At 38.3% G+C, this 23,372-nt stretch overlaps 2 protein-coding genes across 2 annotated transcripts in view; one reads left to right on the forward strand and one right to left on the reverse strand.

Moving 5' to 3' along the window:
• Positions 1–23,372, reverse strand: part of LOC135077953 (uncharacterized) — a 243,035-nt gene that overhangs the window by 195,394 nt on the left and 24,269 nt on the right. The window lies entirely within an intron of this gene.
• Positions 1–23,372, forward strand: part of LOC135078281 (visual system homeobox 2-like) — a 164,653-nt gene that overhangs the window by 133,347 nt on the left and 7,934 nt on the right. The window contains exon 6 of the mRNA XM_063972879.1: positions 17,940–18,114. Within this exon, the coding sequence (XP_063828949.1) occupies positions 17,940–18,114 (175 nt within the window). The remainder of the gene's footprint in view (positions 1–17,939; positions 18,115–23,372) is intronic.

The following is a 23,372-nucleotide window of genomic DNA, read 5'->3' on the forward strand; positions in this document are numbered from 1 at the left end:
TTGACGTTCATAAGTGCCACTTGTGGTCTAAACTGAATAAATATTTTTGATTTTGATTTTGATTTGATTGATAGAGCCTAACTTTTTGCAGGTAGTGTAGTAAGAGACATAAATCAAACTCTAGATCCAGATGTCCCAAGAAAGTTTAGAATGCCATACTGCTTGTCGTTTGTGAATGCGACTCCCTTAAAAGGAATAGGAAATACTCAGATGTAAATACAAGAATAGAAAGGCCATTTATATTTATAAAACAATCGCAAAATATCATGTAGTTTCCTCATAACATTGGCATTGGTTCCCCGATCCAAAGTTCGGCCAGTCCACACGCCCCCGTCTCCATCATGACGCCATAAACAACGCGCGCGCAGCCGTGAATCACGCAGCGGGCGCGTAACTACATTACTGAGCAACGCTGGGTTTTTCGTCTGTGTCGCCGCGATTGGTGTGTTCATCTTGTTGTAAGAACAATATGTTTATATGAAAGAGCATCCTAAAGGTAGAGATAGTAGGTATCGGTATCTTTTCCAATTCTTCACAGGTCGGGCATTTGGACCCCTCAAGTTTATTTGTATTAGGTTGGATTTCCAAAAGTGAGACACTCAAAGCATGCCTGAAATGAATTGTTTAATGTTTTTTTGAGCATACTTTGATACATTTGTCCATATAGGATCTACAGGGTCAAATCAAATTGACATCGCCTACCTACTTATAACATGATTTCTACTCCTTTATTTCTTCTAAACTTCATCCAAACCTTTGGTCTCTATTCTTCATCTTGAACTTCTGCTAAAATAGGTACACCTGCAGTTAGATAATAAGAAAACTATGGTTATTTCCGCCTTTTGCATCTCAAATGGAACTCTTGATATTTCATCTGAAATCACTGAGAAAAATGTAGAAAATGTTACAGTTGTACGTACAATAATAGTTTCCTTGCTCGAATACATTTAGCAGCAAAAAGTGAAAAGGTTGTTGGCTAAAGGATTACGTTCAAGCGGCGGGAAAATATCTCTAGGGGGCAAATAGGAAAAACGACCGCCGCATCGGCCGCCATTGTAGGCCGGCAAAGGGTCAGGTGGCTAGATCTCTTGCAAGATTTGCTCTGCAAAGTGTTGACAGTTTACCTAACAGAGGATCTTTTTCTGCACACTAACCCTTCCGCTGTAAGAAAAGTGTTCAGTTAAATGATAGAGTCGGACAGATCGGTGAAATAGTCCTCTTTGAATTCTGAAGATTGTTTTGTTGCTAAGGCTGGATTTTGTAATTTTTCACAAATGTCCGCAGACTATACACGATCACTTTCATCGTTCATTTGGTTTATTCACATCACAAGAAGTACAAGTGTAATGTTTAATTAAGTTGACTTCATTTGTATACAATTCATCTAAGGTCTTTTGCATACATTTTGTTCTTAAGACAAGCAATTTGTGAAAACCAGTTTCATCATTGATATATTTTTGGGTAAAATATATATAATCATAGGTAATTTTGTACGATCACCTTTCAGTACGAGAGCATCTACATTTTTCTTTTTTACCTTTCAAGTTCAACAATCCACCAATATAGGTACGTTTATGTTATCGAAAAGATCTCAAATCAAACAATCCAGGATTCGCGTGTGAAGATAACTTCAAAAATTCACCCAAACCCTCCAATTTGTTGGTTCAAAAGTGTGTAAATTGGACGTCTCTAGTTGTTTACGGGGCTGTTGGGCCACAAACTACTCGGATTGGACCCCTTCTTCCCGTTCGCCCACTCGTTATCCTATTTGGCCCGCTCTCCCGGGCAAGTTTCAAGGCGGGTAAATAAGGAGTACATGCCGGGAATCTTCCGCTTCGCGAACCAACTTGCGGCGAGGCTGCGCGCATAAGAAGTAGTTTAAACGATTGGAGCGCTTCGAGTTTTTATATCGACTTTAAGTAAAAACTTTGTTAGAAACTCTAGTACTTATTTAAAGGGTTAAAGAGCTGTTTGTTATTCCTAAAGAAACATGTAACAAATTGATGCTATCACACTGTTATGCTTAGGAGCAACGCTCTACCTGTGCACTCGACCTCGCGCCAGCAAACACCGGACCGCATTGGCCAATTACACGCGCTGGCCTATTTGAACAGCTGCTTCTGCGCAGGAGTCACTGCTATGCTAGCGAGGACTACAGTTCGATTCACTGTTAGACAATGGTACATCCAATGTCTAAAAGTGAAAATTACATACAAAAATGCGCATGGATTCTTTACAGCACATTGACATCTCTTCTGATACTGATGATGAAGGTCAATGATCTCTAATCATCAGAAATAAATTGCGAATCAGAATTTATGAGATTCATTCCTACTTTGTTGGTTGAAACAATTTGTATCTCGACATAAACCTTAAATTTTATAGGAATGTTGTTTACAGCCCACAATACTCTGTTCACATTCCTAAAAGATTTGTTAAAAGTAGCTCACTAATACCATACATGATATTCATTATAGCAACAGCTTTAATGTCTGTTCTACACATGTCCAACTGTCATATCTACCCACAAGGGTCCTTAAATTCTAAGGCAGTGTTCTCACAGCCCTAACAAAGGGCCTTATTATCGCCTTATTATTATTTCAACATTGTTGCAATAACGCCACAATAACGCGCTATCATTATTTGTTTAACATTCTAATGAGTATGCATCTTCCACTTGTCTGATGAATTATAGACCTTCGTACACAGATATAAGGGCGTCAGGTCGTCGCGCCAGTTGTAAGATTGGTTCGATTGTCCCGGAGTGACATGGGTGTGTGTCAGCGCGGTTTACAGAGAAAATACAACGGTTATAATGATTAGTGGAGTCCCTTCGAGAGGTTCAGGGAACTAGGGTTGACGGGAAAGGTTTTTATTGGGTTTTGTTGACTCTTACAAAAAGGTGTTTTGGCTTTAAATATGACATCGGAGGGCTTTATGCTGACGTATTAAGATGACCGGATTTTTAGCAATTCTTGATAAATTTTATAAAGGGCCTAGCTTGCACTAGATCTCTACCTTCTATTACTTCAACGGATAGATGCCTGATGCAGGGATAGATGACTCGTTAATACAGTTTTTGAATTATAAGGATCAAATGCATTTTGAAATCAAACAAGACAAGTATTATTATTTAAGATTGTTTGTTATTAAATGAATTAAAAATGAAATTTAATATTTTTTATTAAAAATAATACTACTCCTTCTAGCGCAGTCGGGTAAAAAGGTAATTCGATCAGAAGGGCACCCTATTTATTACTTTCCTAAGGTTAGCCGTACTACATTCTTTTTTCTTCTTACTTGCTACCTGTGACAAAAAGAGCAGGTTAGGATAGATGCCCCTAAGGTGCATGGGACATGGCCCTAAGGGCATCTATACCCAAAAAAAATTAGGCAACTATCCTTTTAGCATAGGATAGGTGCCGTTTTTAATAAAAAATATAATAACACTAAAAATCGAATTAAACTAATCTATCCCGTATAATTTATAAGATAGTCTATCAAATTATATAAAAATCTGCTTCATTTTACAGCTGACAAAAAAAATATCCATTAAAAAATACTTACCAATATTATTTCGACGCTCGCTAAGGTCTGGCTGCGGAAGATTTTTGCTCTCACTGGCTAAACGAACGCACTCTTTGATGGTTTGCGAGGCGAAAAGTGGTACGGGGAGGTCCCTTTCTATTATACGTACTATAACTTTAGGCTAAGTTGATTGTGACATAGTGTACTTAAAATCGCGGCACCTATCCCACTGGGGCATGTATCCTGGAATTACCATAGCTGGGCATTAACTCGTTAATCCGTTAATCGTTAATTAACGAAGTTAACATTTCTATTAACGGATTAACTTTTAAGTTAACTTTAAAAAATGTTAACGGACTCGTTAACTTCCGTTAAATTATCCTAAGTCCGTTAATCGTTAATCCAGTACCTACTATTCACCAAAAAGATACAGCAGGCACGCTGAACAACGCGTTCTGACAAGTACGTTCGGACTTCCAGAACTTCCAGCAGAACCCAAAACAACAGTTTTTGTAACCATAACGAAATGATATAAAAATGCTGTTTTTTTATTTATTTACAAGCTTTATATTGACTTCACTTGTTAGTATGTGTGGGACAAATCTTGCAACTGAATTTAAGACCAGTTGTAGAAACCAGTACGATGAGAATGCAATGTTATGGTACCATTAAGCTGGTCTGATGATGGAGTCAGGAGGTGGCCATAGGAACTCCTAAATGAAACGGCGAATTTGGGTTCGTTGGATTTGTCTTTTCGAGCACTTTAATACTAGATAATGTCCAGGTAGGGTTGCCAGGTGTCCGGCTTTAGCCATGTTTGGCTTTTTACGGTCTTGTCCGGCCAAATATTGCCTTGTCCGGCCTGTCCAGCTTTTGTTAGGCCTTTTATTTGGCTGCCGCGCCAGGCGAAAGTCGAGCCACAGAATAATATGGAGTGCACGCATCAGGATGGTTGGGCAACCGATGATGATAGTCCTCACTCGTGAGCTTTGCACCCCCCTCACATGTCCAGCATTTAGGGTGAAATGTCCGGCCAAATGAAGCACAAAGTCCGGCTTTTGTGTCTTTGGACCTGGCAACCCTATGTCCAGGGTCCTGATTATGGAGTCAGGAGGTGGCCATAGGAATTCCTAAACGAAACGGTGGAAACTTATCGACTTTGGATTTGTTGGATTTGTCTTTTCGAGCACTTTAGTGCTAAATTGTATTGTAATTAAACCAAGGCTCTGAGATTGAGATACTATAGACTAAGAGCTGGTGAACGCCGTAGGTCTGGCGTTCATGCATCATTTTATAAAAGCTGAAAGTTTGTCAGCGTATGCTCCCAATATAGGTTAGAATGTTGGTGGATTATGAAGTTTGGGACATCTTTGCTTTGGCAGCTATCCTAAAAAAACTGTCTGGCAAGGAGTTGGAACTGTCAAAACTGTGTGGCTGATGTCGAAACAACTTCTAATCATTGCCCAAATATTATAGATAAAAATCAGATTTTATGGTATAACGTGAATATACTTACAGAAAAAGCCACCGTAAAAGTTAGGCTTATTACGTTATACCATAAAAGCTGATTTTTATATAAAATATTAGGGCAATAGAAGTAGTTTCCTCATCAGTCAGACAGTTTTGACAGTTCCAACTCCTTGCCAGACAAAGCCACGATGACCCAAACTTCATGATTCACCAACATTCTATCCTATATTGGGAGCATACGCTGACAAACTTTCGGCTTGTATAAAATGACGTAGGTCTGGCGTTCACTAGCTCGGCCGAGCTACTACTAAAAAGTGTAAAATAAAATTATAATAATAAAATACTTTTTTAAAAACAAGCTTTTATTCTGAAATGCAGTTGTTACTAAAACGAAAAAAATAATTGTATGCTAAGTTCAAATAATATCGAAAGCTTGTAGCGCAAACATAAAGGAGGAATAAATTCCGTGAGCGATACAAGCTTTCGAAATTATTTGAACCTTGCATACAATTACTTTTTTCGTTTTATTATCATGTGTTAACGGATTAACGATTAACGTTAACTTGCGTTAAATCTTACTAAATGTAACGTTTTAACGTTTAACGAAGTTAACTTTTTTATTAACGGTTTAACGGTTAACGAAGTTAACTATTTGATTAACGGTGCCCAGCTATGGGAATTACCCTATAATAAACCAAGAATGTAATTCCCTGCCAGACTCTGTAAACCTGCAATTTTCATGGCATTTCTAAAGATGCATTGGCCTTGCTCCTTACACTCGAGGGGCAAACGGTAAATTATGAATGGTTTTATGAATAATTATCCATCCCAATCCCAACTAATATTATAAATGCGAAAGTAACTCTGTCTGTCTGTCTGTCTGTTACGCTTTCCCGCTTAAACCTCGCAACCGATTTTGATGAAATTTGGCATAGAGATAGTTTGAGTCCCGGGAAAGAACATAGGATAGTTTTTATCCCGGTTTTTGAAACAGGGACGCGCGCGATAAAGTTTTTCTGTGACAGACAAAATTCCACGCGGGCGAAGCCGCGGGCGGAAAGCTAGTAATTAATAATTATTATACCAATGATAAGTTCCTCAGCCCTAGATGCCGTGTGTGGCCAACGTGCATCGTGCCAAGTGTTATTTTATTAGGTCGCGCGTCGGCGACGCGACGATGCTTCGGCTCAACAATAACACCACTCGATCCGTTCACTTAATTCCCGAGTGCTGTTTAACAATAGTGATGAGACCGATTTGATGCCGTGGGGGTCTGCTTTTGAGCCACTAGATACATTTGAAGGCAATGCTTATCATCACACAAGCAAGCAATAAAAATACCGTTGAGTCTGTTAATTTACGTTTAAATGTAAACTCAGAGGCCTATATTACATTTACGTTGTTGAAAATCTTACAATAATTTTCAATAAAAACATGACGTGGGCGCAGGTGGTCTTGTCATTGTGAAAACCGTTGCAATGAAAATATAAAGGGTACATGTAACGCTTTGTCAATATCCGACCGGAAAACCTGGTGGAGCGTGACTTTTAAATACGTTTCATCCGCTCAAATGGCGAAAAAATCGCTAGTGCCTTATGTTTTGCCCTGTAAAAGCTATATAATAAGTTTCTAAATAGCCTTTATTACCTATTATTTGAAAGCCTGGTTTTTCTAACATAATTAAACAATTCCATTTATTTAAAATGAGTAATTTACCAATCTTCGTCAATTAGTCATTAACTGCTGCTTAACTCACGGCTCTGTATTACAAGTATATTACATCACATGCCAGTCCGAAACCATATTGCTCGAAAATTAATAAGAACTAATTAAAGGTAAAGGATAGTGCCAGGGTCTGGACCAAGTGTTGCCCAGAACCAACCCATAGTGTATTTGTTCCTCAGGCCAATACTAATGTGTAAACCGAAGCGCACTGAAATCTATCCCTGGAGTTAAGAGAAAAAAAGAGTTTTGTTTTGAATTATTTACATACAAAATATCATCGATATATACGTACCACGCATAAGATTTCATGGTTTTGGCATTAAACAACACTCGCTATGTTGAACTTAACCATACTGCATCCGTACACCTTACTTTAGTGCGACTTAGACATTCTTTATAAGCGATCTAACGCTGTTGCAATAGTTTAGTTAGTTGACAGAAATCATTATTTCCAAAATGAAGCAAGAAGTTTTAGTTCTCTATCTTTGCGAAAAATCAATTTATTGGTGTATTACAATCGATTATTGAAGTTACAGTAAGCTAAAACTTCTTGCTCCATTTTGGAAATAATTAATATCGGTCAACTAACTAAACTACTGAAACAGCGCTTGATCGCTTATAAATAATGTCGAAGTCGTACTAAAGTAAGGTGTACGGATGCAGTAGCGAGTGTTATTTAATGCCAAAATCGCCAAATCTTATGCGTCTTATGCTTAGTAGGTATCGATGATATTTTGTATGTAAATAATTCAAAATAACTCTTTTTTTCTCTTAATTCCAGGGATAGATTTCAGTGCGCTCCGGTTTACAAATCAGTATTGGCCTGAGGAACAAAATGCACTATAGTTTCATTCTGGGCAGCACTTGGTCCAACTTCCATACATGGATTGGCACTGTCCTTTAATTTTTACTGAATAACATTTCAATATCACCAAAATATATCCTGTTGAAACAAGTTATATCCTATTTCCTCCTATCCTAATATAGTAAATATTATTTACTATTTGTTAAATTATCAAACAAAAAGCCTTCTTAAATGCTGTTGCTTAGGGGACGAGGCACACATCTGTTAACATTATGATAATTTTATGCTTCTATACAAAGTGGCCCTTTTCAAATCAGTAAAGCAAGCAAATTTAACTTAGGTGCTCTGTTCGTATCGCCCACATACTGTCCATGCATTTTACCAACTTTATTCAACATGCAACCTACCAACGATGAAACAATAAAATATGAACATTTCGCACTTGTGTTTGCCGTTATATCATGTTCTGGAATCGGATTTTCTTGTTTTCAGGATGGTCCACCCAATCTCAGTAGAGTCATACTCACTTATATAATATCAAAATACTCGTAGGTGCGTGCACAATATTCGCCTCCCACATCGCTGGCAGGCAACTCAAACATGGTCCCGGTGATTATGTTGGAACAGGTGCTCCAGAACATTCCTGGTGATTGTGCTCGTTGCCCGATTGTTTGGTTATCGTTAGCGTGACGCGTTTGCTGAATGCCAGCGCGGACACGGTTAAGTGGATTATTTGGTGCTAGAGTTCACTGTCTTCGTTACATTTTGATATCATTATTATAAACTATTTATTTACCTACCGTATATAATAAGAGTTACTATTTGGAATTCAGTGAAGTTTAATGTTACCATTTTATTTTATTTTACTTAATTATGCACACAGCTAATGACTGAAGTTTCTTTCACTTGACAATGTATACCAAATATTTATTTAACTTTATATTTTTGCAATCAAACTTTAAATTATCCGATAAGCTACTTGTTACAACGTTTTGCATTTCAATTCAGTTTTTAATGTATGAGTACCTACTACTACCTATCGTAAACATATCGAACGATTTGATTGCTTTGAAAATCTCATTTATCAAAACGATCCGATTTCATATGCATGGACATTCCCGATTCGGCATTACGGACCTCCAGCGCGGTAATCTGCGCAAATGCAGCTCTAGTATTGAAATCAATTTGCAATAACGCAAATCCGCGTGTTATCATAAGCGGATGCGTCCGCTGCACCGCGGGATGTGCGGGACGCTGAAAAGCGGGACGATGCAAAACAAGACATTTTATTTTATGTTTTACATTTAGGAAGTGAGTTGCTTTGAAGAATGTCGATGTCATGTTTCATTTATAATTTCAGGTAGGTAATTTAGATAAAAGAATTTGTTGAAGTCATTTAAGTCCTCAAATAACTGGTTGAAAATCCTTAAATTCCTGTAGTAATATTTAACAACTTACACATAATCTGTATTTTTATTTATTAATAAGATTTGCATAACTTTAATACAAGAAACAAAAATAAACTTGCCGTTCCAAATTTCAGATTGCATAAGATTGGTAATTCATTTATGGGAAAATGTATTAAATTTTTTAATAAATTACCACAAGCTGTTGTAGAACTACCCATTCATAAATTCAAAGCACATATTAAAAGTACCTTAATGAAAAAGGGCTACTATAAAGTCGATGATTATTTAAAAGATAAAAATGTTTGGGATACGTTACTGCCTAGCTCGCATAAATATTTATAACTTTGTACATTTTAAAGCATGTAAACCTTTGAAAAAGAGGCTGACAATAGTGACTGAGTTTCTTGCGCTGCTTCTTCTCAGCACTGGCCCATTTATTGTCCTGAAGCAGTGGTAGGGTTAATACTGGGACGTGTAAAAGTGCTTTTTTTAAGCCTATTTACAGAAATAAATGAGTTTTAATGAGTTTTAATGAGTTTTTTTTAATGGATATCCGATTGGATTTGTCTCAAATATATAAAAGCATTAGATAAATCAGTTTTCTTATGGCACTAAAAAGTATTTTGATGAAAACTCTATAAAATTGAAAGTATCTTTGAAACCATAAATTGGTCCAGTATAATTGTCGGGACAATCGTCTCCAAGACAGGGACACCGTCCAATTTGTAATCTATCACAGCACTAGTCCAGAACGAGTAATTAAAAAACATATTAGGGACATGGCTCCTCGGCCCTTTGAGCCGTAAGCCGATTGGCGGAATGTGCCTGTGAGTGCCTTTTTAAAGCGGGATTATAGAATACCGGAGGAGGGGGTGATGACGGCCCTAGTGTCTGCTGGGGCGGATGCATTCAACTTTCATAATCTCATAGAAACCTGTTTATTTAGCGTGGCTTTCTAATTTATAATCTTTTGAAGACTGTATTGAGATATGCCAGTTTTAATTAATGTTTTTGCAAAACTTAATTCTGCTCAATTTATTTACTCGTAGTGATGTAAGCAACCAATTACAAATTCTACCAAGAACCTGGATAATATCTTTTGTGCAGAATTATTTTAAGTACTTAGTAAAAGTGTTAATTGTTTTATTTATCATTTATTCGATTAATAAGCCGAGAATTTTTCACCTTTTTGTATCAACATATATGTAGAGTTCCTTCATTAAACCTAAGCGGCCATTTGCTGTATTTATTTGGAGCCTAATCAGGAGTTCCAAATATGGGCGATCTCGTTCTGATGCGCCAGCGCCTCGGCGGCCAAATTACGGGCGCTATTAGTGCGCCCGCGCATTGTGCGCACTCACGCCCGCTAGTTGCCTAGTTAGGACAGCTGTTGGCGCAGCCGCATGACATAAGGTAGAGCGTTTCTTTTGACACGTCTTAAAATTACCACTTTATGATCTGCTTCAAATTGTATTAATATAAATCTATGGTGATAACAGAAGAGCCTGCAACCACATTACGTATATCTAAGTACAATAATGTCATTTTAAATACGATGGGAATCTGTACATCCCTACTAAAACTACCTATTGAAAGTACCTAATGGAAGTTTGGAACTGTAACTCCTTCATAGTACGAAATTAAAGATGGTAATGACCTAATGACCCCATAAACCAGGTCAGAATTCAATTGAAAGTAACTTTAAATATACTGGTCATCACAAAAATCGGCCCACCTACGTTTTACAGGAAAACTCGTTTCTACTGACACAATCATGGTGCCCCAACAATATTGGTGTTATTTGAAAGCCCAATAAATATCCTTAAAGAAAAACACATTTAATTTCTTAATAAACGATTAACATAAACGCGATATACAATAAATGTGACTTGAAAAAAGACCTTACTTTGGGCTCACCTCTGGGATCAATTTTTATGGTTATAAAACCAAATAATGATCTCACGTGTCGTCTATAACTGATGGATAGCGATTAATCCCAACTTAACAGTTTTATAGCCATAAAAGTTGGATCAAGCGTAACTACCTATTTTTTGAAGAAGTGACTCTGGATCCTTCTGTGTATATGTGACCAGTGTATATTAGGTGTTGATGGTAGACAGCAAAAATGTTCATCGTTTGTTTTTTGTGTTTTTTTGTTAGATACTCGTACAAGTGTAAATGTTAATGTATTTAAAATTTAATAAATTATTTGTACTTATTTGTAATATTATCTTGTCCCGCGCTCACTCGCCCCGCGTCCCACGCGCTCGGCTCGTCGTGCGTCGTGTTTATTTTACGGCGGCTGTCGGAAGTCGCCTCATTTTCTCGTTACCGCCATATTTTCATTACGCATTGTTAGCCTGTGACTTGCTCGATTGACGGCCACTTTGCCCTTTTACACTTCCGTACAAAAAATACTTAATTTAACTAAATAGGTGGATGTAGCAGGGTCATTCCACCAGCGAGTGAGCACTACCTTCTGTCAGAATGCCCAATATGGGTCCCTAAAGGCCATGACTCCTGACAAATAACTTTACAAACAATATTATTTACAGTTTTTACATATAACGTCAAAGAACTTATGAAAAACGTATTGAAGTGTCGTTTCAAAATACAATACATTTGCTTACTTCATGAAAATGATAAACTTAAAGCACAAACCAAAGCATTGCATGTTGTCAGATGTATGCCCCTCCAAATTATACTCATTAGAATTAAATTTTATCCTATTGAGCTCTTTGAAAAACGCCATGAATCTCCCCCAAGTCTGTCTTAAGTCTGTCTTATTATGTTACCGCGATACGGATTACCGGGCGGGGGCCGGGGTATCCGGCTATGAAGTATGAATCGCCCGGTATTGATTCGGACCGGCACCCGGTTACTGTGTGGGTGACATGTAAAAGTGTTTAGAACGTTTGTTTATTGAAAAAATAATACTGCCTATTAGGGGTGATCTTTGATATGTTCATAATCATCATTTCCTATGGATTTTCACGAATCGCGTGTGAATTTTTTTTCGGTTGGAATAAATTTCTTAAGTGTAAAGAAAATAATCAAAGTGAAGGTGACGGTTTACAAAATGTATGATCTCAATCGCATTAAATGTTTGAATAACAGCAATCTTGTGTTAATGAGTGGTCTCGGCGTCCAATTACTGCTGACACAAGCCGCTAAACTGTCACCTCTAACCGCGCATTAACCTATTGACTAATCAAAATGTGTCCAACGCACCCCAAATTGAATAATAACCTGTTAAGCCTCCCCGGGCGCCATTGTCGCGCAAATTGCCGCCAAATTGGGAACAGTCTCGCAACTCTATTTAGCGCGCCTGCACCCGATTGGAGGCCACGCCCCCTCCCTCGTTCGGAAACTCCATTCAACCCGCGCGAAGAAATGAAATTATGCACTCCGTAAATAAGACGCCTTTGTGCGAGCGCAGCCTTATTTAACTGACAGGTTTCTGAACGTGTTGTGCTCGGACGGTGCGTGGTGAAGCGAAGGCATGCTAGGCTCTAACTATATTATAGCGAGGCGAGCTTAGTTCTTTAGAGGCAAGGAAAGATCGAAGAAATATTACAAATTACTAATTAACTTATTACTGTCGTTCAATACAGGATGTTGAATCACATCAAATGCCATGGTTTTAAACCCTGAAAGCAGTGTTTATGAAAACATATCGTTATACATTGTTTTATTTCAGCAGCAATTACAACAGCTCATTTATTAGACCTATAAAATCTCTACATTTTGAAACGCTAGAGTTTTACCTCCGATAAATAAAAACTGTTAATGGCTGACACAATCACTTGCCTGCAAAAAGATATATCTTTTATTCGAATGGAATCCTCCGAGCCGATCGATCTAACCCGTCAAATCGCGAGTCCATTACACGCCTTATTTAACCTGTCAACGGCGCCGTTTTAACGTAATGAGTTCCGTCTGTCACCGCTGTATGGGCTGTATGAGCGGGTGATACCGCCGGTCACGTGGTCGGTGCTGAGTCACGCATTCAGCGAAGTCCTCGGCTGTCCAGCTAACTGCCACTTTCTGTTATTGCTATTGTGTACGAAACTTGATGTGTGTTAATCGTGTAACATTTTGCATTCGTTTATAAAGTGCTATTTATTAGAAATGATAATAAGTAAGTACGAACTGACAATTTAGTGACAGTTTCTTGCGCTGCTTCTTAGCACTGTCCCATAATTTGTCTTGAAGCAGTGGTTAATACTGGGACGTTTAAAAGTGCTTTTTAAAAGCCTATTTGCATTAATAAATGAGTTTTGTATGAGTATGAGGTACTTAGTTTTAAATGATACTTTTTTATTTTCTTTCATCTTCATTTGCTACTCTTGAGAAGTTAGTAATGCATAGGCAACTATTTCTTTAAAAAACTCATTTGTTAAGTATGTTAAGGTGTCATAAACTATAAAATTGTTAGCACAACACTTATAAAAAACTACTTAAGAGATTCAATTACAAGCTGACCCTTCACAAGTGTACAAGCCACAACACAATCCACTCAATCCACTTAAGCCACATGCTAACGCCGGCGGGGCGGCCTTAAACCCATTGTGCCGTAATCTCTCCCAGCAATCATCGCAGACAACTCGCCTCCGGGGATGGCATGTCCCGCGGGACGTTAGGGACACTATTATAAAAACAGGATAGAGGAATTTGTGAAATTAAATTAGTTGTGACTGGACGTTTTCATTCTGAGTTGTAGAAAATTAACCCTAGTTAGTTTTCACAGATTTTTTGATAATATTAAATGCGATTGTCTATCCCTTTGCATGTCAGTTAAAAGGGATAATTCCCAACCTCACTTACCTATCTTATTATTAAAAGAGTCAAACATTTTGCAAATAAGAACGAAACTAGAGTAGCTTAGATAATTAAAATTAGAACATAACTTGTGTAACAGTCTTTCACCGGGCACAATGTTGGTGACCCTAATGTGATCCCTTAGTGCGGCGCGCACCGGGACAGTCCCGCGCAAGGGGACCGTCGCGGAGTGTTTGTCGGCAAGTGTTACTACTTAACAGCAAATTACAACACAAATAATCTCTTACACATGTAATAAAATTTAGAAAGTGTGATTCTGTACACTGATTTCTTAAAAAAATAACTATCAGCCCCTTGGGGACCAAAATTTTTGAGTTGTATTTACCAGCCAGATAATGTATTGATTAAGCTTCGTTGTTTGATAACATACGACTAGTAGGTAATAGATTGGTTTTGGGGCATTAAAGATATCGTTAACATAAAGGCCTACGTTCTTTGCAAAACGATTTTCACTCGTACATACTTCGTAGGACGCCGCTAAGTTGTTAAGCATAGAGTTCCTGTAGGTATTTTAGATATCATCCTTATTCAAATCAACGAATTTCCAAGAACAAGTTTAGTGAAGCCAGGGCTAAGAATACGTCAGCTCTTAAAATTAGTCTCCTCGAATCGCGTCCTATCGATCGTCCTCAAAACAAACACTCGGGAAAGCTCCTAAATCACACAAGTTAATTTCCCAATTCCACAACACGACTTCAAAACACACGCCTACGGAATCGCGCACCGACAAATTGTTTCCACGACGTTACGAATACGGCCCTTAGACTAATGCGCCCAGTTTGACGAGACCCTTAGAATAGCCTCATGAGCCCTTGTGAGGCCAGTGAATAGTTTGGCAGGAGAGAGGTGGGTAGGTCAGGTTACGGTGGTGATTGTCACATACAAGTAATAAATTGCTGGGTCCGCACATTCGCGCGTCACGCGTCATTAAGGCGCGGAATTCGGCAAATTAACAATTACACGAGCCGGGCGTATGTTAATTAGTGAACTCGCACGTAACGGGGTACTCCCCGCGGGTGGAGGAGACGCTGTACGACCACACAGACAATTTTATGAGCTGCTATTACTCTCGCGTGTAAACAAATATTACTTTGGTAACTGGTACAATAATGCACTTCAATCATGAGTTATAATAAAAAGTTACGTGATTAAAAACAAATTCAACATCTTTTTAAATGTCTCCATTAAACAAAAACAGTAAGTGATAAGTACTAAAAATTTATTCAGAGTAAAGTATTTTTAAAAGCTGGTATAACTATTGAATTCTTTACTAGAAAGAAACCAGCAGTCTTTTTGTTTAGTTTTGATGGTGTTGCTCATTTTGAGCCACCATACAAGTAGCCATGATAGCTAGCATATGAGACAAGAGTAGTAAAGCTTAATCCTTCGACACGTTAACCCTAAACTTATCGAGCAATTGAATTCGGGACAAATCCCGCGGAAGCCGGCCGTGATCCTGTAATCCACGGTAATAATTAGTGGGTGTAGGCGAGGGGTCAACTTCGGTATTTTGCACATTATGCGTAGCTGCACGTTAGGGTACCAATAAGCTAGCTTTTGCTCATACTTCTACATTACTTATTCGTTTCTAGACATGCACGTACGCTCTCTACCTTAAATCCTACCAAAGCTTACCTAATTATTATCATCTTGACAGGGCTAGTTACCACAAAGTTTATGGAGGAATTTAAGCTATTACTATTTTAATCAAAAAAGTGTACCTGCTATGATTAACTAATAATTATGACCATACAGTTTTCAGTAAATTATTATTTGCATCTATCTTTTTTAATGGTTAATTTGAACAATAATTCTCTTTCATCATTTCTATTTTTGTGATGTTTATCTACACTCTAATCCAGACTTCTTAGCAATTAGTGGTACAAATCCCACGTAGCTCGGTGAGATCAGTGTCCCGCCACCGACTAGTGCCGGCGGCCGCGGGACGCAATCAATAACGGGACGGATTGGCGCGAAGGGGTTACGCTGACATTTCCACTTATATTGGAACTTGTCTCTTAATACCATTTTTATTAATGAATTAATTCAGATTAGTCACAATTGGCGTCGATAAAAACACCAACGATTCGGGTTCCGGATTTAATTACTACTGTACTGAATAAGTAAATAACTTACGGAGTCTCTAAAAGTATGGCAATGCATTGATAGTATCTCTTGTTTTGGAAATGTCCTTCAGCAACGGTTAGCTAAGCCACATCGAGTAGATCGTCAGCTAATGCGCGGCGGCGCCATCTTCTATGGTCATAGTCTCATCAATTTTTCCATTGTAAAAATACTTTACCTAATTATATTGGACAAGCCTGCTCTTATTTCAAATCTTACTAAAATGGTAAACTCTTTGATGAAGTAGACAAGCCTGAAAATACCTATTTATTCAGGGGTGGTCCCCGCTCTACCCGCTTCGTAGCGAACAAAATGTTGAAATTACCAACTTTTCCGCGAAATCGTTAACGATTTCGCTGAACGCCGAATATGACTACCGAAAAATCATTAATAAATTGATTAATAACGGATATAAAACAAAGGTAATTCAATTTATAATTTTGCCGTCATCTGCACCAATTAAGCTATAATTAAAATCCACAATCAAAACATCCGAGATGTGAATTGTACCGAATATGAATTTCTATTTAAGCATTTCACATCAGGGAAATTTAATGGTTAATTCGAGTAATATTAGTAGAATTACGAAATATGTTAAAACAGATAATAATGCCGTGATTGGACTAATCAGTATTAACGTTATGCGGGCAATGTGTGCGGAGGGGGCCGGGGGAGGGGGGGAGGGGAGGGGGCGGGCCGCAATATAATGCTAGCGGAGTATTAATTTGCGCGAGCGGCTGGATAGGGTTTAATTAACAAATTTAATTAGAAATTAACTGTTTTGCTCGGGACTGTGCAGGGCTGCCAGGGAAAGGTGAAATCTGCGGCTCCAGTTTCGCTTAAATTATCGTATTAAGTACCTACAACCGAACTTCTAAAAAGTCTATTATTTAATTAGGGGCTTATTCTGCTTACAAAACCAACTTTAGACAATGTACAATTGTCAGTTCGTGATTCTTCTTCTTAAAAGGCTTTTCTCATTTAATATGATTTAGTCCTAAAAGTTGATAAAATTTTAAATCTTTCTTCATCATGTGTCATCAAACATTTATTACAATGATTGCGGACACTATATAAAAAAATCCTTTCAAATTCGAACGCATTAAGATTTTTGGACATGTTTTCGATTGAATTTTAACTGTAGCAACACTCTGAGCCTGTTTTAATTGGATATAGTTTTACTAACGAATTATTCAGATTAAATTGATCCCACAATGTATTAAAATTACTATGTTTGTCCCTTCGGCACCCCTACGCGTCGCGTGGAGCGTTTGGAAATTTAATTTAGTTAGGAATTGTGTGGGTAATTGGTTTGTTTTGAGCGCTTAGTTACCCGCGCCTGATACACTGTGATCGATTGGCGCGGTCGGACATTCTTACTTCTGTGCCCGAACTTTGGAAAGGGTAGGGAAGTTCATTATCAGAAGTCACTTGGTGATGTGGTAATTATGTCATTAGTATTCAACTGAAATTCAACTCGTGTCTATTTATTTTCTTATACTGGGTGGAATTTTGTAATGCCACCTGGAGGGGAAACTACTCTTAATACTGTAGATAGAAAATTTTACTCATACTTTTATAAATACTCATGCTATCCTATAATAAAATTAATGGTATGGTGGTGAATTTTCGAAAAAAAATTCGGAAATCTTTGAATGCAGTTCCATTTCTTTTAAAAAATAAAGGAATGTTTTCTTTGAGTAAAATTATCTATCTACAGTATTTTAAGAGTACTTTCTCTCCAGGTGGCATTACAAAATTTCCTCCCTATATGTATAATGAAGACGAAGAACACAGTCAAATTGGGATAGTGTGTGCTCAGTCGCAAATACTTCATTGTTTGAAATAATACCTAATAATGCGGTTTTTTTTTCTAAATAGGTAAGCTTGTAATGCGACGGATCACAGTCTGCTACAACATAATAACATAGTATAAGTTGGTAAAAATAAATAAATAAATCAACATTTCAATCTCAAAATTCTTGTAAAAATAGCGATCGCATTTTCACATCATTCACCTCACGTTTTATTCACAGGTGTGGTTCCAAAACCGGCGAGCGAAATGGCGCAAGACGGAGAAGTGCTGGGGGCGCTCCACCATCATGGCGGAGTACGGGCTCTACGGCGCCATGGTGCGCCACTCGCTGCCGCTGCCCGAGACCATCCTCAAGAGCGCCAAGGAGAACGACAGCGTCGCGCCCTGGCTGCTCGGTGAGTTTAGTGAGTCACTCTTTTCTCTATAGCCTTGATACGTGGCAGCAGCATAGCACGAGTATTTATAAAATAGAGTATAAGCGCCAAGGAGAACAACAGCGTCGCTCTCTGGTGAGTTTAGTGAGTCAACCTTTTCTCTATAGGATTGGTACGTGGCAGCAGGGTAATAACTTCATGAGCGCCAAGGAGAACAACAGCGTCGCTCTCTGGTGAGTTTAGTGAGTCAACCTTTTCTCTATAGGATTGGTACGTGGCAGCAGGGTAATAACTTCATGAGCGCCAAGGAGAACGACAGCGTCGCGCCCTGGCTGCTCGGTGAGTTTAGTGAGTCACTCTTTTCTCTATAGCCTTGACACATGGCAGCTGGATAATACGAGTATATTCGCAAGCGCCAAGGAGAACAACAGCGTTGCTGCTCGGTGACTTTAGTGAGTCACTTTTATCTCTATTGGCTTGACACGTGGCAGCAGGATAACATCCTCAAGAGCGCCAAGGAGAACGACAGCGTCGCGCCCTGGCTGCTCGGTGAGTTTAGTGAGTCACTCTTTTCTCTATAGCCTTGACACATGGCAGCTGGATAATACGAGTATATTCGCAAGCGCCAAGGAGAACAACAGCGTTGCTGCTCGGTGACTTTAGTGAGTCACTTTTATCTCTATTGGCTTGACACGTGGCAGCAGGATAACATCCTCAAGAGCGCCAAGGAGAACGACAGCGTCGCGCCCTGGCTGCTCGGTGAGTTTAGTGAGTCACTCTTTTCTCTATAGCGTTGATACATGGCAGAAGGATAATACGAGTATATTCGCAAGCGCCAAGGAGAACAACAGCGTTCCTGCTCGGTGACTTTAGCGAGTCACTTTTATCTCTATTGGCTTGACACGTGGCAGCAGGATATCATCCTCAAGATCGCCAAGGAGAACGACAGCGTCGCGCCCTGGCTGCTCGGTGAGTTTAGTGAGTCACTCTTTTCTCTATAGCCTTGATACGTGGCAGCAGGATAGCACGAGTATTTATAAAATAGAGTATAAGCGCCAAGGAGAACAACAGCGTTGCTGCTCGGTGACTTTAGTGAGTCTCTTTTATCTCTATTGGCTTGACACGTGGCAGCAGGATATCATCCTCAAGAGCGCCAAGGAGAACAACAGCGTCGCTCTTTGGTGAGTTTAGTGAGTCACTCTTTTCTCTATAGGATTGGCACATGGCAGCAGGATAATAACTTCATGAGCGCCAAGGAGAACGACAGCGTCGTCAAAGAGTTTAGTGAGTCACGCTTCTTAGGTCGAGGCAGTAGTGCTGGCATAGTGGCGCCATGGAGCACGATGAATCCTGGCAGAGTACGGCCTACACTATTCTCTAAAGGTACCAGGAAGAACGACAACAAGGGTCAGCGTCACGTCCTAGCTGTTTGGTGAGCTTACAACGAGAAGAAATACAGTAAAACTCTCTTAGCTCTCACGAAGATGATCTCTAGTATGATTACAATTATCCTGCAATGTGCTTACCTGCAAGAGAGAAGTATGGCCCACTATCTTGTTGTAGTACAAAAGTTCCAGAAATAAAGCCGGTCTCTACCCCAATATAAGGTAAGTCTAATTTTGTCACCTCAGACAAACCACATTAGCGACTCTATTTTATGTGACTAATAAACGAAACAATCTTCTTTCATATAATAATTAGCCGCGAATGAAACACGCTACAGACGCTAGGAAATTGGTATAGTAATATTATTTGTTTATTTGTATTATTTACTCATAATATCCTTTACATTTAACAGCAACCGTTGAATCAAATGTTTTATGCAAACTCTACGTTTGAACTATGTGAGCGATACACTTGTTACTAAATATTCCTCCTACTTGTTTTGCTCGTATCTTCAGCTCATAACAAACATTAATATTACTTGAGATTCGGAAATCCAATTTGCAGACGTGCAGCAGTGTCGAGTTTCTTGGTTTAGGGTAGAGTTACCAGTTCAGATTAATTAATTATTACTATTCCATGCTCATTAATCCTACGAATACACCAACAATAGATTTCATGGCACGAATTAAATTTGATACCGCACAATACTATTGTAATAAACATGCGTATCAACAATAACATCATACCGCTAGGTATTAGTCATCAACACCATGCTACATCAACTCATTCTAAGTAATTAAATACAAATCTGCAAATTGTGAGGTGATCATCGCATTGAGTAGTCCTAAAGTAATGAAACTTACTTTTATTATAAAATATCGCAAACAGTCTCCCAGCTTGCGTTTACTAACAAACAGTAAATAATAGTGACTTGCCACAAATTGCCCATAAATTCCTAAACTTGTACCCTGCAACTTGCCCACCGCCCACAACGGCGACTCCTGGGCATGATTAAGTTCCAATTCTGACCGTGCTGATTTTGTTCAAGAGTCGAGAGCAGTGTCTGAGGGACCGTAGCGGCGGCCCCCCCTGTCCTCACCACCGGCCCCCGGTGAGTGCACACACACAGACAAACAATCACTGCTATAGACATAATTAGCTGACTTGAACAAAATCTGGCTAAGTCTGATTGGAGTTAATGCATGCCTTGTTAAAGATGCCTGCTTTATTTTTTATGAAAAATATATGGATAATGTTTGATTGATAGGGCTTTAATGGATAGTCATAATTGGCCTACAAAATCTTACAAAAACATGTAACCTCGCAATGTAAAATAAAAGCTTGCATAGTTATAATTGTGAAAATTATCAATAAAATGGTAAAACTTTTATTTGTATAACAGAAACACACATTACAAACAGAAAGTACCAAAAGTAGGATAAAATAGTACCCACAGGACAATATGACATGGTATGGTAAAGCAGAAAGAAAAAAGAAAAAAAACATTATGACACATAATACTTACAGGTACAGCAACGCAAAACGGCAATAGCTCAGTAATTGGTTTACTTAAAAGCAAAACACTGATTTTCAGCTTATTCCATCAAAGTTACTGACTGAAATACAAAGAATTAGTTGAAATTTCATGGTTCCATTCATTCAAAGACTATTTTAAAGTTCCGATGTCGATGCATTTTCCTAAACCTAAGTAGTTCCAACAACACAACCATAAATAACTGGATAAGCACTCCCTCCCCCGCGCCCAAACAAAGAGAGTAATTTTTAATCTCAACCAACAACACCGAGATGTTCATTTTTCGCCTTCAGCCAAACAAAGCGACAGACGTGAAATAGGACCCTATCTCCTTGTGTTAAAGGCTAGTGTGGAACAAGGAGGTGCTGACAGCTTATGAGAAGCCTTTTATTTGCAGCTCCCACGTGTTACTTTGTAGTGTTGCCACGTCCAAATAATGTTTTGTCCCGAGTGGAGAGGAATTTGCGCCGAGATCAGAAACAGGCGAATGAGGTTTTGATATCAAAGCGCGGGAGCACTTTCAGGGAGTGATATATAGAGATGTTGTGTTAGTTCTGAAGAGATTAGTGTTTGAAAGGTTTCTAGAGCAGTTCAAAAATATGTCAAAGAAAATTCATATGTTAGTATTGTGCAGTATTGTGTATTATGATATGGCCAGTCCGATAAACAAAATGTTCCTAGCTTTAGTTAGATATCTTTATCTCCCTATCAGATAAGAGATATCATCTGATATCTTTCTTTTTATGTGAATTTGTAATAAAATAATAATCCAGTTGGTAAAAAAAAGGTTGTGCAAGCTATTCGTATTTTTGCGGCGTATACTCGTACACGTGCCCTGAAAATTCTTCTCAGCATAAGGATTTAACTTGAACTCGTTAACACATTAAGTTACTCAAAGGCATTCAACTATCTGATAGTAAACAAAAAACTAAGTGGATAGGAGTCGGAACAAACAAGCAGTATGAACTTTAATCAGTTCTTTGTCTCCGAGTGCAGAAGTTTCATTAAGTTGCGAGCGCTCGTCGGATTAAGCGGATTAAATGGATTAAACGACAGCGCCGAGGATTAATTAATCCGATTGGCGCGAACAAGCCGCCGGCGCAGCTCCAGATCTTGGGCGAGCATTGGCGGACATTTTCATAAGATTACAACTATACATAGTTGCTTGTGGTACCTAGCAGAAAGGATAAAATTGGAGACTAAGCTCTGGTGCATTTTTCAAGTGTTCAAGCAATTTTAGTCACTTATTGTAATAAGTATTAATAATTAAGTATCATCTTCACATATGATATGGTAGACTTTGATGGATTCTCAGTACCTATAATCTAGAAGTATTTTTCTGATTGCTAAATATCTTAGGTTACGCTCAAGAAAAACGTGAGGCAAAGTTTTTTTACCTCGCGTAATTTTTTTTTGAGCTAATCGTTTACTGTTTTGTGTTATTTATACGTTTTACAGTAAACATTTCTAGTTGAAGTAACTACACATTATTTTTTAACTTAAAACTTACCGGTCTAAATAAAATATTACACAGAACACTATGAGCTACTTTCGTAGAAACTTCGTAGCACGTTCGTAGCTAATAGATGCTACGAATCTACGAGTAGTTTAGATGCATTAAATCCATGTTATTTGTTCATGGTTTCAATTTTTAATTTCTAATTTTATATTATTTTATTATTAGCTACATGTATAAAAGCTGTATGACTAATTATATTTTAATTAATAAAGTAATAAGACAGTGACAATAGTGATTTTGTGATAGAACAAAAAATGTCGCTTTCACCACTGTTTGTCTGTAAAATTTTCTTTTATTAATAGATGTTTAATAACTTAGCATCACACCATTTTATTGACTACTTATCTGAACGTATAAAACACTAACAAAACCGTGAGTTCCATTAGTTTATATCTATCTAGATTTCAGTAAAATTTCACGTTTCGCCGTACCATGCCCAAACCACAACTAATCACGAATCAAAACCATAAAACGCATACGATATAAATCACCACAGAACCTAGGTCTCCCCTCCAGGCGGTGACGTCACCCCGCCCGCCGGGTGGGGATCCAACATGGCCGCCATTGTCTAAGCCGTGATTAAGCGCCCTGCAGCTTACATATTAATTATGTACAGGTGCTCTGTTTAACGCGAATGGTAAACACTTTTTGTCCTATGTAAAGGTAAATAAGGGTGGTAGTGATTTGAAATGCAAATAGTTTTTTATTTGGCCACGTAGTGGGGGTCGGGACGTAAATATGGTTGAAGGTTCTATTACGAGTTTTCAGTTACATGAAAGTTTTTGGATAAAGTGTTTAGCTTAATAATGGCAACATTTATCATTGTTATTTTAGAAGAGT

Source organism: Ostrinia nubilalis, chromosome 14, assembly GCF_963855985.1.
Source record: "Ostrinia nubilalis chromosome 14, ilOstNubi1.1, whole genome shotgun sequence".
In the NCBI taxonomy this organism is placed as follows: domain Eukaryota; kingdom Metazoa; phylum Arthropoda; class Insecta; order Lepidoptera; family Crambidae; genus Ostrinia; species Ostrinia nubilalis.